Source organism: Carcharodon carcharias, chromosome 15 (assembly GCF_017639515.1).
Source record: "Carcharodon carcharias isolate sCarCar2 chromosome 15, sCarCar2.pri, whole genome shotgun sequence".
In the NCBI taxonomy this organism is placed as follows: Eukaryota; Metazoa; Chordata; class Chondrichthyes; order Lamniformes; family Lamnidae; genus Carcharodon; species Carcharodon carcharias.
The window spans coordinates 32,225,048-32,242,577 of NC_054481.1; the positions used below are offsets into that span (position 1 = coordinate 32,225,048).

A 17,530-nucleotide genomic window follows, 5' to 3' on the forward strand; every position below is an offset into this window, starting at 1 on the left:
TTCTCATTGCCAGATCCACACTGATCGCTGATCCCGCCTCTCTCTGTTTTCTCACAGTCAGTTCCCTCCACGGCAGAAACACATTACTGGTTCCCGTTCAAGTTTTCTTCTCATCAGCTAATCCTCTTGTCTCACAGTTTTCTTATCAAACATAGTCCATTGACCTTGTCTCATGGTTTTTGGTGACCAGTCAGTGAACCAACATCAGATTGAGAGCACAGAGCTGTGGGAGAGTGTGTAACTACAAGAACAAATTCATGGAATGTTGCTAAGGTTGAGGTCACACAACTCACAAATAAGAGGGAAGAACCATGAGATTATACTCTGATTAAGGGTAGGGAACTGCTGAATGACTGACTATGGAAAGCAAACATGCTTGACCAATCATAATGTAACTGAGCTGAGAAACATTGGAAAACAGTGTGACTGTGTATCATGGAATTATGTAAAATATAGAACTGTAAAACAACCCAAAGCACAGCTGTAGGATGAGCATAAAGCCAGGGAGTGAGAGAATGACCACAGCCATGGGACAAAGCATAAAACCAGTGGGTGAAGCAGTGACCGCTGCCATGGAATTGAGTGTGAAACTGGGGGTGAGATTGACCATAGCCATGGAACAAAATATAAAGCCAGGAACAGAAAATGACACTTTCTAAGCAAACATGTAAATATTGTACTAAAGAGCAACTCAGTGACTCCTGATGGGCAGTGTGTGGAAGTTGAGTGGAAAGAGAAAGTGAAACAGGTTGCCATCGCCTGCTCCTACTCAATATTTAATAAAGCTTGAAATATGGCTATGGAGTTGAGGCACAGGAATAGTCCTTGAAGCTTTTAAACACACCATCAGCCAAGGAGTCTGTTTCATTACTGATTTCACTGACAGTCATGTGTGAATCTAGATAATGAGGCTTCGCAAGCAATGAGATTGTGGGAAGTATCAGAAGCAAAAAACTCACAATCCAGCAGCAGTCATTGGGTGGATCAGAATAAGGAACCTGGCTGATTTTTCACCTATTATGTCCCACTAAGGGATGCTGAAATTAGTTACAGAGCTACTTAAATCACTCAACTACTAGAATGAGTGACTGAATTCATGGAACATCTCAAAGTTTATCAGTTTCTCTGACTGAACAGTGTTTCTTCGGGTCTGGAGGGGGAGAGCTGTCCATTACAGTTTGAGCTCTGCTACAGAACCCTACACTAAGAGATTTGAAAATTGCTTCTACAGAGCTCAAAAGGACTGCTGGTGGAGAATGCAAGGAGCTGTCCCACTAAAGAAGGGATCCTCATCTCTTTACTTAGACTATTGCTGTGTATCAATTTATAGACTTCTACCCTGAGGAGGGACAGCAGCATTAACCAAACACTTGCTGCTGGATGCTTTATGCAAAAATACAATGAATATGAGCCACAAAATAAGAAATAATGATAGGGCAAGTGTACTAAAAGACATTTCATTCCCTAATGCTATATGGCCAATATAATTTAGCATTCAAATTTATTAATGAGTTTTGGGGAATAGGATCAAATCAACTACTAACTATAAATGGATTTCAACAAAACACTCCTGAATTAAACTGAACACTTATGGTCAAAGCAATTCATTCCATCACACAGAGGTGTAGCCATGTATAAAGAACTGGGGTAAACAGCTCTCACACTTGCCTGAACCAAACAGTCCCAATAATTTGCTTGAGTCGTTATGCAAATGTATTTTGGAGCAGGAGTAATAGAGGGAACAGGGTAGAATATTCTGAGTAGCACCAACAAATAAACAGCAGAACATCTGCAGAAATTACTGGCACCCAGCTTAATAATTTAGACCTTACTGACCAATTGTTGTACCCATGACTCACTGTTCCTGCCCCAGATTTACTGTCAATGGTTCAACAATAATTTGCATTTATACAGCGCCTTTAACATAACAAAACTATTCAAGGCGCTCCACAGAAGCGTAATCAGTAAAAATTGACACCAAGCCAGAGATGATTAGGAGAGTTGTTCAAAACTTGTCAAAGATGTAGATTTTAAAGAGGAAATGTTTCTCAGTTTTTTCTTGTTCTTTCATGTTAAAGCACAGTGTGCCCACTTATTTAAACTATCATGTTCTGTTTCACCTGAAAAAATAAGAGTAGACAATGTCCCTACAGAGCACATTTTGGCCTGTTAACAAAGGAAGGAGGAAGCTAGAGATGGGGATGCAATAAGTTGCTGAAAGAATCTGACACCATAAAGTGTGAGCAGTGTAAATGCCAAACAAGCTGATTCTGATTGGTAACAGTTTGGTACCATTTCTATCACGTACAAAAAAAGATTAATTTGTGGTGCACATACCAAAGAACTTTGTTGTCTTAATATAGACGATAATTAGCACAAAATAACGTCACATATGATACTCAGTGTTCGTTTTGAACATAACATCATGCTATTAAGTTTTGGACGCAATCAATATCCACAGGTTTGTAAACAGAGGAAGGCTGCTTTGTTTCAGTAACAAAAGGTCCGTGTGGAACAGAGCAGCTTCAAATTTTGGAAGTTCCTTAGAGGGAGATCAGTGACTTCAGTGGATATTCTCCTCATTTTTGTTTAAAAATAGTTCAGGTGATTGAATAATGTGCAAGTATTCCTAAAGTCTGAAGCTACACTGAGCATCAACGCTGCAGAGCAATTAATTTCTTTCCTCCTGCTTTCATCTTCATCAAGGAGATTCCTAGACAATCCCAAAAACTCTCTTCAATCCACAAAACCTGAATCCTGAAGAACCATAAGCAGAAATTCATTTCAGGCGCTGTGTAAAAATGGGTGATCAATGGAACTGAGTATCAGGCACTGTGTATAAAGGGCTGATCTAATAACGCCCATTTTGCGCCACCGTCCGAGACAGATTTCTATCCTAAAATCTTTGCTCCTTTCCCTTCACCTTTTAATTTTAACACAAAGGCTCTGTCTTTGGTAAAATGAGGAAGTAGGTTCCTATGTGGCCCGTAGCAAGGCTGAATATTTCGGTCTCGTGACTGGTGGGGATTTGGTCACACCATAACGCTATAAAGAAGAGAGAGTGATGTGGACACCAGTCACTTATGTAGCTCATCCATCATCTCATACTGTTGTTGCTTTACCATACTGCACTAATAGGGGGGAATACTCTTTAATACGAACACATAATTTTCCCTTGGTCCATGGATTCTGTAGAGAAAGGGGCAGAAAGTCATCCTGTAGCCATTTCTCCGTGTTGTCCATGGATAACACCAGGCCAAAGTGATGTAGCTGGTCATCTCTGTAAAACTGGGCATCTTTGTCTCCACTCATTTTCATCGCTGTCTCATTTGTTTCCCTTATCACCAGCTTAACAATCTCTTGTGCTGATGTGTTGCCTGTGACATGAAGCTAGGATCGGAGAAATAAAGGTGGTTAGGAACAAGGGTGGAAATAAGGTGCTGCTCAAAAATGCATTTAATAAAATCTCCAATCAAGGTTAAGTACAAAAGCAAAATACTGTGGATGCTGGCAATCTGAAATACAAACAGAAAATGCTGGAAACAATCAGGAAATCCAACAGATCAATGGGGAGATAAACAGAGTTAACGTTTCATGTCAATGAATGTATGTCAGGGCTTGAAAGGCCATCCAAATTCAAAGAGCACATGGGTGAATTGCAACAACTGTTTATTCCTGTCTGGCGCAAAAGTAAAACAGGAAAGGTGGCCAAACCATGGCTTAGAAGGGAAATTAGAGATAGTATTAGATCCAAGGAAGAGGCATACAAATTGGCCAGAAAAAACAACAGCCCTGAGGATTGGGAGCAGTTTAGAATTCAGCAAAAGAAGACCAAGGGATTGATTAAGAAGGAGAAAATAGAGTGCGAGAGTAAGCTTGCGGGGAACATAAAAACTGACTGTAAAAGTTTCTATAGGTATATGAAGAGAAAAAGATTGGTGAAGACAAATGTAGGTCCCTTACCGTCAGAAACAGAGGAATTTATTATGGGGTACAAAGAAATGGCTGACCAACTAAATACATACTTTGGTTCTGTCTTCTTGAAGGAGGACATGAATAACATACCAGAAATGTTGGGGAACACAGGGTTTAGTGAGAGGGAGGAACTGGAAGAAATCAGTATTAGTAGGGAATGGTATTGGGGAAATTGATGGGATTGAAGGCCGATAAATCCCCAGGGCCTGATAATCTACATCCCAGAGTACTTAAGGAAGTGGCCCTGGAAATAGTGGATGCATTGGTGGTCATCTTCCAAGATTCTATAGACTCTGGAACAGTTCCTACAGATTGGAGGGTAGCTAATATAACCCCACTATTTAAAAAGGGAGGTAGAGAGAAAACAGGGAATTATAGACCAGTTAGCCTGACATCGGTAGTGGGGAAAATCCTAGAGTCCATTATAAAAGATTTAATAGCTGAGCACTTGGAAAACAGTGGCAGAATCAGACAGACTCAGCATGGATTTACGAAAGGGAAATCATGCTTGACAAATCTCCAGGAATTTTTCAAGGATGTAACTAGTAGAGCTGACGAGGGGGAGCCAGTGGATGTGGTTTATTTGGACTTTCAGAAAACTTTCAACAAAGTCCCACATAAGAGTTTAGCGTGTAAAATTCAAGTGCATGGAATTGGGGGTAGTGTTTTGAGATGGATAGAAAACTGGTTGGCAAACAGGAAACAAAAAGTAGGAATAAGCAGGTCTTTTTCTGAATGGTAGGCAGCGACTAGTGGGGTACCGCAGGGATCAGTGCTGGGACCCCAGCTATTCACAATATATATTAGTAATTTAGATGAGGGAACTAAATGTAATTTGCACAAAGCTGGGAGGGAGGATACGGGGATGCATCAGTGTGATTTGGACAAGCTGAGTGAGTGGGTAAATGCATCACAGATACAGTATAATGTGGATAAATGTGAGGTTATCCGCTTTGGTAGCAAAATCAGGAAGGCAGATTATTATCTGAATGGCTATAAATTGAGAGAGTGGAATGTGCAACGAGACCTGGGTGCCTTCGTACATCAGTTGCTGAAGGTAAGCATGCAGGTGCAGCAGATGGTAAAGAAGACAAATGGTATGTTGGCCTTCATAGCAAGAGGATTCGAATACAGAAGAAGGTATGTTTTGCTGCAATTATACAGGGTCTTTGTGAGACCCTGGAATATTGTGTGCAGTTTTGGTCTCCTTATCTGAGGAAGGATGTTCTTGCCATTGAGGGAGTGCAGCGAAGATTTACCAGACTGATTCCTGGGATGGCAGGACTGATATATGAGGAGAGATTGAGTCAGTTAAGATTATATTCGCTGGAGTTCAGAAGAATGAGGGGGAATTTCATAGAAATCTATAAAATTCTAACAGGACTAGACAGGGTAGATGCAGGAAGGATGTTCCTGATGGTGGGGGAGTCCAGAACCAGGGTTCACAGTCTGAGGATATAGGGTAGACCATTTAGGACTGAGATGAGGAGAAATTTCTTCACCCAGAGAGTGGTGAGCCTATGGAATTCACTACCACAGAAAGTAATTGAGGCCAAAACATTGTATGTTTTCAAGAAGGAGTTAGATGTAGCTTTTAAGGCAAAAGGGATCAAAGGATATGGGGAGAAAGCGGGAGCAGGCTGTTAAATTGGATGCTCAGCCATGATCATAATAAATGGCGGCGCAGGCTCGAAGGGCTAGATGGCCTACTCCTGCTCCTATTTTCTATGTTTCTATGAAATGTTAACTCTGTTTCTCTCTCCAAAAATGCTGATTACTTGCTGCTTATTTCCAGCATTTTCTGCTTTTATAAAAAGGTTTAAATAACCTCAGGGGAGTACAATTTCCAGAAGAGAAAGGGCTGTGGCTAAATAACCATAACAACTCCCACCCCAATCACCACACCAACAATCCCCACCCCAATCACCATAGCAACAACCCCCACCCAATCACCACACCAACAATCCCCCACCCCAATCACCATAGCAACAACCCCCACCCAATCACCACACCAACAATCCCCCACCCCAATCACCATAGCAACAACTCCCACCCAATCACCACACCAACAATTCCCCACCCAATCGCCATATCAAGAGCCCTGCCACCGCAATTAGCACTACGACTCCCACCCCAATCACCACAACAACAATCCCCCACTCCAATCACCATAGCAACTAACTCTCAACCTAATCATCACATTTACAATACCCTCCACCCCATACATCATAACAACCCCTCCCCCAATTGTCACAACAACTCCCAACTTAACCACAACATCCCCCACCCCAACCACCAAAACAAAATATTTTCCCCAATTCATCTGACATTTGGCCCTTTATAAATATTTTCTTCTGAGCTTGGATCTGTGATGGGTCAGTATAGAAGGAGCTTAACTCAGTTTCTAACCCATGCTATGCATGCCCTGGAGGTGTTTGATGGGACAGTATAGAAGGAGCTTTACTCTGTACGTAGCCTGTGTTGTACCTGCCCTGGGAGTGCTTAATGAACAGGTACCATTTGGGTGAGAGGCAGAGTGAAGCTGCACCATACTTTGCTCACTGAAAATATTGCTGGGGGGAGGATTTTATCATGGGCTTCAGAAACCCAATATCAAGACGAAATGGGGGCCCCAAACCCACACTTGCTAGTTGTGAGACCTGCTCAGCAACCATTTGGGAGGTAGCTCCCTAATTGGCTGCCTCTGTGTTCGCCATCCAATTAAGAACGGCAGGCAAGCTCTTGATGCTGGGCTGGCACCTCTGAAGCCTCGGCAGCCCCACCGGGAGAAGTGAGCACTGCTGAGGCAGGTCAGGAACCATGAAAGCCCTCAACAGATTTTGGTCATTCATGCTTGTGGCCCCTTCTTTGGGGGGGTGGACTTCTGGTTCCGTTGGCCACCCAACCTGAGGCATGGCCACCTCCATTGAGCTGGCAGCCTCTGCATATGGCGGCCAAATGCTGGCAAGGTGGCAAAATTGCCTCTAACTAGGCCTTAACTGCCTGCCTCCTTGGAGTAGGATGCTGACCAACTCCCAGCCCTCCCAATAAAGTTCCCTGTAAGTGGGAATGCATCAGGGAACCATTCTGATGCAGTACCCCGCCCCTTCTCCCCCACTCTTCACCCACTCCCCAGCCTTCAAGTGTGCCATCACTAGAGCAAAAATAGTCAGCCCACTGGGTCTATATATTGTAGTTGGACAGTGACTTTGAGCCCAAAGGAATATGTAAATTTTGCAGCAAATATTGAAGGGACAGGCATACCTTGACACATATCTCCTTGGACAATCCCGTGTGGTACTGGGGGTAAACTCTTAAACTCACAGAGTTCAGTTTTTTCCCTTCATAGGGTTGTTCTTCTTTCTCCAGAGATTCTTGATGAGGGTTAATCCATTCTGTGGAATCCTGGGATTCGGAATGACTTGTTAGTCTTGAAGTATCCTCAGAATGAAGAGGTGTGTCTGTATTGACAGGCACACAGGGCCTATGCCTATTCGCACTTGATCCACTGGACTTTTGTTCTGTTGGGCATTCATCCATGGATTCAGGTCGTGACCAACATTTTCTCTGAATGTGGAAGGATTGAGTTGGAATATCAAGGCTGCTCGTTCTGACACAATAGGCCTGCCTTTTTTCTGTGATGTGCAAAAGCTCAAGCTGTCTGCTCGGGAGCACAAAGTCACTGTCATAGAGAGCTGTGTGCCTCGCGTCCTCACGACTGCTGGTTACTAGTTGTGATTTGAGTTCATGTGCCTGAAGAACATCAGGAGCACTATCACATAGACTGTGGCTGGGTCTTCTGCTGCAGTCAGTGGCTGATGAGCAGATGAGATCGACTTCTTTGGGGCTCTGAGCTCTGCTAGAGTCATAATCACTGTCTGTGGCCAAAAATACCTCTGAAGAACCTTCTTCATCTGATATCCCATGTGAATCTGGTGGGGGGAAACAAATGCATTCAGTGTTGTGAGTCCTGCAGCACTGAGTGCCCTGGATTAGCTGCAGAAAAGAGTGGAACAGCAGTCAGCCAGATTACATGAGAATAATGTTTAGGGAGGGAGAAGCCCATTTGATCCATTAAGCATTGTAAATAAAATAACACTTTATGTCCAGTTTCATTTTGTGGCTGTTTAAATCTCATCATCAGAAAGAAAGTGGTCAAAATCCTGGAATGGCAGAGAGTACAGCTTATGTGGACAACCAAGGGTGAGATATAGGTGAAGAAGGCCAGGGATCAATGGAACCTTTACAGAAATGGAAAAGTACAGTTTGATGCCTGGTCTGTGCTGTACTAGCTGATTTCAGCTAGGCTGCACTTGGAGAACCGCAGTTGGCCTCAGCCGGGAGGAGAAAATAAGCAACTGTCCTTTTCTTGATCACCACCTAGTGCCTCCATGCAAAGTACATGCATGAATGTTCGGTGAGGAAAGTGACAGGCTCAGTGATGTTCAGTAATGGATCATAACCAGTTGTTACTGTGTAACCTTTCACATGAAAAATGGCCATTAATGTGAGATATTGCAGGCCACTAGCACAGGCAGATCCCATAACAGACAGTGGTTCAGGGAAGAATTTGGTGCAAAGAAATTCCATCAGCTCACTGACATGGAGCTGTGAAATTGGATGGGCCAATTGGAGTGAATGAGCTTTTATTTAAACAACAGAGCAATGTAATAGACCAAAATAGCCTCTTTCAAAGTTTGAAAAAAATTCACATTCAATGTTTTAATCATGACCAGGGCTTGAATGTGCCCAGTGCTGTTTCATACCAGACTTACCAGTGGGATGTTTACGACTGGTCTCTGGGGAGGGGGTTGGGGAGGGCAAATAATCTAGGTTGGATGAAATGGATTGCAGATTGTCCTTTTTTATATCTGTGGTAAAATCCATCAGCCAGGTCAATGGAATGCCCCCTGGAGGCTGCTTGTACCTTGCGTACTGTAGAACATCCATTATCCAGCGCCTCTCCCGCCAGATCTCCTCCATTTGCTGAAAAACGTCAGAGGTTAATAATGAGATAGTATGGTATCTCTCAAACAAACAAGTTACAGAAAGCTATACTGTACATCATCACTCAATAAACATCCTGGATTAAGCAAACTGTCAGTTTGAATTCTTATTTGCTAGCCAAACTAAGGGATGTTTGTGCTGGGGGATGGAATACTTTTCATTTCAGGCTCCCAGTGCCTGCATTAGGTAATCCCTGATCAGGTACAGTGTGGATTAGGGACATGGGTCAGAGTAATGGCCCCTCTACACCAATGCTATCAATGTACCTGATCTTCAAGTTAGGAAGTGTACCCACAACTGTGTCACTTTTTTTATTTCTTAGAATAGAAATTCCGCAGACTTTCTGAAGTACATTGTCAATTGATGCAAAATGATGGACAGTTTGTGCACTGGACCGTGGCACTGAGACAGTCCAAACTCATTTATGTCAGACTCTCTCAGCCAGAAGACAGAAGAAGCTTTCATTGCATCAGTCTGACCTGGGTTTGCTGCCTGGATTCTCAAAGTATGCTCCTGTTATACAATACTGTGTCCAGCATCATTAACACCTACAATTTACCTGGTATTTTAAGGAACATGTTCAGGAGATATTCCAGATAATCTCTCTGTTCCATTTCTCCCAGGCACTGGGACTGTCAGCAAAATGTACTTTACATTTTTAAAAACTTTGCTTCAAAAAGGCATCAGGAATCCTGGAGTGTTTTTATCCTCTGGAATTTACTGCTCTTAGAACAATAACAAACTAAGGAATTTTTAAGATGAGCACATATTTAAAGAGATACCATCATCCCACAATGTTATGGCTTGTACACAAACAGCTCACTCAGCATAATCCATGCGTAAGCAGTAATCTGTTCCATTTAGCACATTCTGAGTAAACGGTGATTGTTTAATCCATTGGCAGAACATGTTGGATGGTATTGATGTTGAGAGGCTGTTCTAAATTATTGCCATTTAATTACTCACCAGTTTTCCCATAATAACAGAGCAAACATCATCAACTGATGGAGCACCCAGCCCAAATCTTTGTCTGTCCTCAGTTAAATATCCAGGACACTCACTGACAAAGGGTGTGATCTATTCACCTTTGTTGTACAGTTGTAACAATGACTGGACATTAGAATCCTGCTCACCTGAGTAAAGTCCTGGACTTGCTGATGCCTCTGTTTAGCTGCCACGACCTCAGAGTCAGAAAATGCCTCCCTCAGTGCCTGCTGGGAGAGGAGTAAATCCAACTCCAGCAGTGCTGACACTTGGCAATACTGGCTGATGAAAGCTTTATCATAGGTGAAGAAGTGAACTGAAAGACAGAAAACAGACTTTTACACTCAGCTTTATTAATACCCATATAGTGGATTGTACTGCAACACTCAAAGATGGTTCAAAACTCCCAGCTTGTAGTGCCGACACCTCAATCTTGTAAACTGACATTCAGGTTTGCTCATCAGATGTTGACACAATTTCAGCAAAGACGAGATAAAAATGTTACACTTTTCTTAAAATAAATTCCAGAAGAATTGACAAGAAAAATCCAGCAAAAGGAAATTAAATGTATAATTTATGGAATATAATGCATCAGTGATCTTAATGTTTCAGTGTCTAAGTCATTTGTCCAGTTTTCTGCCGAGGTCCGTCTCAGCATGATTAGACAACTTATTGCCAAAGCTACCGTATTGAAAGGAACGTGTGACATATTGTTACTGCAATTCTGTGTGAACTCGTATGTTTTCTTGTGGAACATTGAGTTGAATTACAGCAGTGAGTGTCAGTAATACTGACAGCCTAGGGGTGTCTGTGTAACTGTGTTGAGGTTAAACTGTGTCTACTGCTGAGTTAAAGAGAGGTGTTTTCCTGGAGCTTAACATAGAGAGAAACACCATTTCACCAATATAGGGTGGAATCATCCCAGATTTGCACTAAGTGCGGTAGCGGGCATGAAAAAAATCACTTTACCCGCCAGCCAGTTTTCCCATCACGTCATCCCCTTCCAGGCACATCCCACCTCATTAATAATGTGTACATGGGAAATGTGCTGGATCGCTGGTGGGTGGGGCTTGGATTTGCCCACCACACCGTGACCTCAGCGCTTCCTTGCTCTGGGCACCATATTTAAAGCACACTAGTGGGCAGTCTACTTCATGTCTACAGACCAGGAGTGCTCCAGGCGACAGATGGCTCCAAAAGCAAAGAAGATAGCAGCCCCCAAATTTAATGGCACCTCTCTGGGGCACCTGCTGGACACAGTAGAAGGCCGTCGTGATATCCTCTACACCCGCTCTGGCCGCAGGAGGTCCACCAGAGTCAGCAATCTGGCCTGGGAGGCAGTGGCAGTCAGCTCCACTGGAGCATAGAGGAGATCAGCCATCCAGTGCAGGAAGAGGATGAATAATCTCATTTGTTCCACCAGGGCATGTCAACCACCTCATCACACTCAACTCACGCACTCCCAAACCCATCACACATCCACAGGTATCTCACACCTCAGGGGACAACACTAACTCTCACACAAACACTCACATTTCCACCAGGCTCATATCCTCTGGAGCTCACATCCTCATCCCATCCATGGCTCCGCTCGCCACACAAATATTCCATGTAGTGCCATGTGTCCTGCTCACACTCTCCCCATCTGCTTTCATGCAGGAGAAGCTGGCTTGCAACAGCAGGGAGTGTTCCCAGACCGGGGGCGGGGTGGCCCAATTTAGGCCCCTCGTTCACTTTGAGGAGCGTGCCATGACACTGACTGGTGAGAATGTGAACCTTGCCTGCGGCAATGGTGAGATCGGTGGCGAACACCCATGTGAGGTGCTACACCATATCATCTCTCTCTCAGCACAACTGTGGAGTGCTCTCTCTCCTGTTTTTAACTCTGCTGCCATGCACTAATTATCTCTACTTTCATAAACAGGGAGCTCTGCCAAGCGACTTGACACCCTCAGACAGCCAATCACTCAGCTCCATCCACATCCTCACCTCCAGCGAGGAGGACACCTCCTCCATTGAAGAGCTAGAAATAAGCAGCCTGGAAGACCCGTCACCGCGCTTACCCACAGCCTCTATCAGCACAGACACACACCTCAGTGGGACCTAGATCTAGAGAAGGCTTGGGTTTACAATCTGGTGGTCACTGCGTGGACACGCGTCTGAAGCAGGAGGAGGCAGGTTCAGGCGAGCTCCCCAACACTCGGAGGACTGCTGAGGAAGAGGCATCTGTGAGGTCCCAGTCAGATGACGAGCCTCTGAATTTGGCCTTCCAACTCATCATGGAGAGTCAGTAGAGGTGGGGGAACATCGCGCAGAGCTATTGGAAGCCCTCAACAGAGTGGCACGCAAGTGAGAGGAGTACATCTGCCTGCTCACTGATGAAGTGGTGCCCACATGTGCGCATATGAAGGTTTCCAAGCAAAAGTTGGAGGGTGCCATGAAGACCCTGGTCCAGCAGAACGTAGAGATGTGTGCAGACCTGCACTCCATCATGGTAGCCATGGGTGAGTTCGTGCAGTGGTAATGTGAGAGGGAAATAGGGCACCTCGGCATCCCTCCAGGTGCTCCTTCCTCTCAAGGAGTCAGATTGGGGCCTTCAGGCACCCAAAGGAAGGGGGAGCAGCAGCTGGACACCCATGGGTCATCCACTCAGGTTCTCAGAAGTTGTCCGCTCTGTCCAAGTCCCCTTTGCCTGTGATGTCCTCAACCTCGTCCTCTGTCACTGCAGAGGGAGTAGCTGGCCCACAGGAGGACAGCCAAAGCAAGCCTGAGCCCTCATGACCTCAGCTCTCCAAGGATGCACAGCTAAGTCATCAGAGGCAACAGAGCCAACCATTTCACAAGCTCTCTCCACCCCTGCTGCACATGTCAGGGCAGCACCTAGTGGTTGCATTGATGAACACATTTTGTCACTTTATAATCTGAAAATATATTCACTTTCACTCGATAATGTATAATGTTGTCTTTCAGCTTCTTTTGCAGGCTTTGCGGGTCCTCCCATTGAATACTGGACCAAGAGTGATTCTGGAGGGAGAAGTGTGTGTGTGTGTGGCACTCTCCCACGCATGCGGAGCCTTTATCCATGATACTTATCTGACTGTCCCAAGCATTTCAATGTTGTCTGCTGGGGTTCTTTCAGTTGTCCAACTGAGCTGGCCTGCATCTCCACCCACCCATTGATTTTGCTCCCATGCAGCATCTATGCTTATCCAACATGAGTCTCCACTCAGTTTCGATTTTGACAACCATGATTGTAGTGAAGTTTTGAATCAGCTCCCCCGTCCTTTCCCCTCCACCAGTCACCCGTGTCCTATCTCCCATCACTGTCGAACCCCCGGCATCACATTCTACCTCCCCACCATCACCTACCAACCCGAAACCTTGTCTTTTCAGGATGTCCATGTTCTATATCTTCCTGAGAATCCCATCCCGATTCACATTGACCACTCCGGCCTCCTCCCTCCCATCCCTCAGGGTTTATGTCTGCCCCCCAGTCCCCACCAACTGCCCATGACATCCCTTCTAACGCTACTGATGTACCCTCACCATCCCGCCCTCCTGACTCCCTCTGCCCCCTCTCACACTCACCATCCCTTCTACCACACCCATCCTCGGTTCACTCCCTAGGAGGTAGTCATTGACTTCACAGACCCTTCCCTTGCACGTTCACCTGGACATCCCTCCCCTACTCCCTCCTCCACACTTACTCCCTCCTCCCCTAGGTACCTTGCCCCTCCAAACTTCCTCCTCGCCCGGACACCTTCTCCCCTCCAAACTCCCTCCTCCTTCCTGACACCTTCACCCCTCCAAAGTCCCTCCTAGCTCAAGACATCTTCCCCTCTCCGAACACCCTCCTCCACCCCGGACACGTTCCCCATTCGAACTCCCTCCATCCCCTGGAGACCTTCCCTCTCCGAACTCCCTCCCTTACATCTTCCCGCCCTTAAACCTTCTCCATTTGCTGCATTCTCCCCTGTTACACCCTCCTCCCCCATACTCCTTTCTCCCCCTCCCAACTTCACCCCCCCGACACCTTTGTCCCCCTCTCCTAACCTCGATCCCCTGACACCTTCATTCCCCCAACCTCACCCCACCCTTTACACCTTCCTCTCCCAGTCATACTGAGATCTTCCTCTCCGACCTCCCCCAGTACACCTTCCCCTCCCACTCACAACTAGACCCTCCTCTACCCCCACCTCACCAATCATCCGTAGCAGCCTATGGCCAAGACCATGATGTTCCGAAGCAGACCCAAAGCATCAACAGAGACCTTCCACCTTCTGTGAGCTGCTTCACAGTGGAGCCACGTTCATGAGAATCAACCCAGCTTGTGATGCACATTTTCCTCCAAGGTTCGGTAGCTGTAGGGCTCCAGCATCTTCTCCTCGTATTTCTGTGATCTGAGCAAGGCCCTAAAGGTGAGTCCCGACTTCTGCACATCTCACTTGTCCAGACGTATTCTGGGCCGGTGTGCTTTCTCGTGTCTTCCTAATCTAAATCTGTCATAATCTCTTACACCTCTATGAAATTTCCCCATAATCTCATTTTGCTTCCAGGAGAACAAACACAGTTTCTCCAACCTAATCTTGTAGCTAAAATCTCTCATCCCCAGAACAATTCTGATACATCTCCTCAGCATCCTCTCAAGGATCCTCATATCTTTCCTCAAGCGTGGTGACCAGATCTGGATGTAATACTCCAGTTGTGGCCTAATCAGAGCTTTATAAAGGTTCAGCAAAACATCCCTGCTTTTGTATTTAATACCTCTATATATGAAGCACAAGATCCTATATGCTTTGCCAACTACTCTCTCAATATGACCTGCCACCTTTAAGGAGCTATGCACATGAACCCCCAGGTCCCTCTGTCCCTGCACACTCTTCAGAACTGCTCCATTAAATATATACCCCCTCACCCTACCCCTTCTGCCAAAATGCATCACCTCACAATTCTCTATATTAAATTCCATTGCCACTTGGCTGCCATTCTGCTCTTCTGTGTCTCATTGCAATTTGTATCATCCTCATTGTTTATCCCACCTCCAAATTTGCTATCATCAGTAAATTTTAGAAATTTTACTCTATATTCTAATATCTAAGTCATCTATATATATCAAAAACACAGTGGTCCTAGCCTAGAATCTTGGGGAACACCATTGTCTAACACCATTCAGTCTGAAAAATGACCATGTACCACGGGTCACTGTTTTCTGTCCTTAAGCCATTTTTTTTCATCCAGGCTGACACTGACCCTCTTATTCCTTCAGCCACAATTTTGTTCACCAGCCTCTCTTGTGGTACTTCAACAAACACTTTCTTAAAATTCATATAGACAACATCCACTGCATTTTCTTCATTAATCTTCTATATTACTTCATCAAAAAAAAACAATTAGATTAGTCAGGCATGATCTGCCCTTTACAAATCTGTGCTAGCTCTCCTTAAATAACTCAAACCTTTCCAAATCCCTGTTGATAATTTTTCCTGACTATTGTTTCTGAAACCGTACTCACTACTGGTTTTAAACTGACTGGTCTGTAGTTACTAGGAATGCACTTACACTGTTTCTTGAGCATGGATATCACATTTGCCACTCTTCAATCCTCTGGCATCTCCCCTGTACTAAGGAAGATTGGAAGATTATGAAAAGCCCTCCCACTATCTCCACTCTCATTTCCTTTAGCAACTTGGGATGCAAGCTGTAAACTCCAGGGAGATATCAACAAACTGATCAGGTGGGCAGAAAAGTGATAAATGGAATTCAACCTAGAGAAGTGTGAAGTGATGCATTTGGGGAGGTCAAACAGGGCAAAGGATTGCTGTTATGACCACAGCTGATGTTATTTGTTGAGCAAGCCAAATCCCAGAGGGAAACTTGTCTTACTGACACAATCTTTTTTTGTATTTTGAAAATGAGGGGAAATATACTGATTCTAGAAACACAAAATCCTAAGAACACTTTTAGGATTTTAAAATTTAAAAATATATTAACAAAAAGGGAAAAAAAATTAAGCACACAAGATTAAAGTTACACAGTTAAAATAGTCATATATAACATCCCCCAAAAAACTCACTTGATCAGAAAACACCTCCCTTATAGATTTTTAACCATAAAAATCCAATAATATTACCCAAGGCAAAAACTGCTGTCACTTTAGTAAAGGTGTACCACATGACTCCCTTCCACTCTGCTGTGGAAATCCAAGGGAACAATTTCCCCCCGTCGGTTGGGGGGGGGGGGGAGAGAGTGTAGGAGCGGGTGCAGGCAGGTGCACCTCCGATCGGCGCCCCGGCACGCCGCCAATTTACGTGGTGGGCCAGTTAAGGCCTGCCCAACGTGACATCTGCCAGGATGCACTCCCTGTGCGGAGAGGGGGGGAGCCCCTCAGCCGAAAGTGCACTCTTTCACGCATGCATGCGAAAGAGCGCACTCATCTCCCTGAGGGTAAGTGCTGCCTCAGGGAGATTGACGCCAAATTTTAAAATGGTAAAGGTGCACAAACAAAATTTCCCTGACATGTCCCCTCATGTGACACTGTCACATGAGTTGGGACATGACCATCACTTTAAATCAAACATTTATTACATTTTTTAAAACCCTCATAAAACCTCATCCTGCCCGCGGATGAGGTTTCATGTTTTTTCTGAAGCCCACCAGGGCTTCCGGCCTGCCCACCAACCTTAAGGTTGGACGGGCAGGTCCATTAATTATATCAATTATTTTTTAAATGCCTCAATAGGCCGTTGACATGTCGGCAGGTGCACAGCTGATTCGGCTGTGCCTCCGCCAACCTGAAAATTGAAAGGACGCGGGCTGACATCCGGAGTTCCACCCGACGTCATCCCGAGTCATTTTACGCGTCAGCGAGCAGGCCCTACCCCCTGATCTCCGACCTAAAGATCCTGGCCCAAGAATATTCAGAAACAACACTGCTTTCTGATCAAAAACATTCCTAGTTTCTAGATGGCTGCTTCAGATTTCGCACCTTCTCTCAGCACAGAGCTGGTCCCAGGATATCTCCCTGACACAGCCAAAACAATCGTAAACATCTTTCCTTAAATATCTTTTTTCCCTTTCATCTTAGATTCCTTGTTCTCAGCACCTTTTTGGACTCAACTTTTCCAAAATATAAAAATCTTTCATGTCTTCCTATTGCCTCCGCTTTCAGGTCAAATATAATTGAATAACCTTCCCTTGTTTACTTATGAAACTTTTGCAAGTTGTAAAAGTCCCTTGTCACTTCTAAACTCTCCTTTGAAATTTAACAGCTGGAAAGTCGTCATTATTCTATCACCTAATGCAAATTTTAAAACCCAGCCTATTTACTTGCAAATCCACTTCACCAGGGCCTCTCATTACAAATGCATACATCTAGCTCCTTTATCTTTCATGTCTCAGTTCCCACAGAAAATCTGTCTTTACTAACCTTCCCTCACACACAGCCTTCTTTACAGAATACCACCATATTCCCAAAACTATTAGAAGAAAATAACATTATTTTCACAATTACACAATAAATGGGAGAATACTGAGTGAGAAGTGTAGAGTAAATGAGGGACCTTAG

General features: G+C 44.6%; 1 protein-coding gene across 1 annotated transcript in view; it reads right to left on the reverse strand.

The window, feature by feature from the left end:
* Positions 1-3,102: 3,102 nt before the first annotated feature.
* Positions 3,103-17,530, reverse strand: part of LOC121288357 (ankyrin repeat and fibronectin type-III domain-containing protein 1-like) — a 179,755-nt gene continuing 165,327 nt past the window's right edge. Inside the window, exons 15-18 of the mRNA XM_041206911.1 lie at positions 10,116-10,282; positions 8,742-8,961; positions 7,240-7,907; positions 3,103-3,390 (exon numbers count right to left, since the gene is read on the reverse strand). Coding sequence (XP_041062845.1) covers positions 3,103-3,390; positions 7,240-7,907; positions 8,742-8,961; positions 10,116-10,282 — 1,343 coding nt within the window. The remainder of the gene's footprint in view (positions 3,391-7,239; positions 7,908-8,741; positions 8,962-10,115; positions 10,283-17,530) is intronic.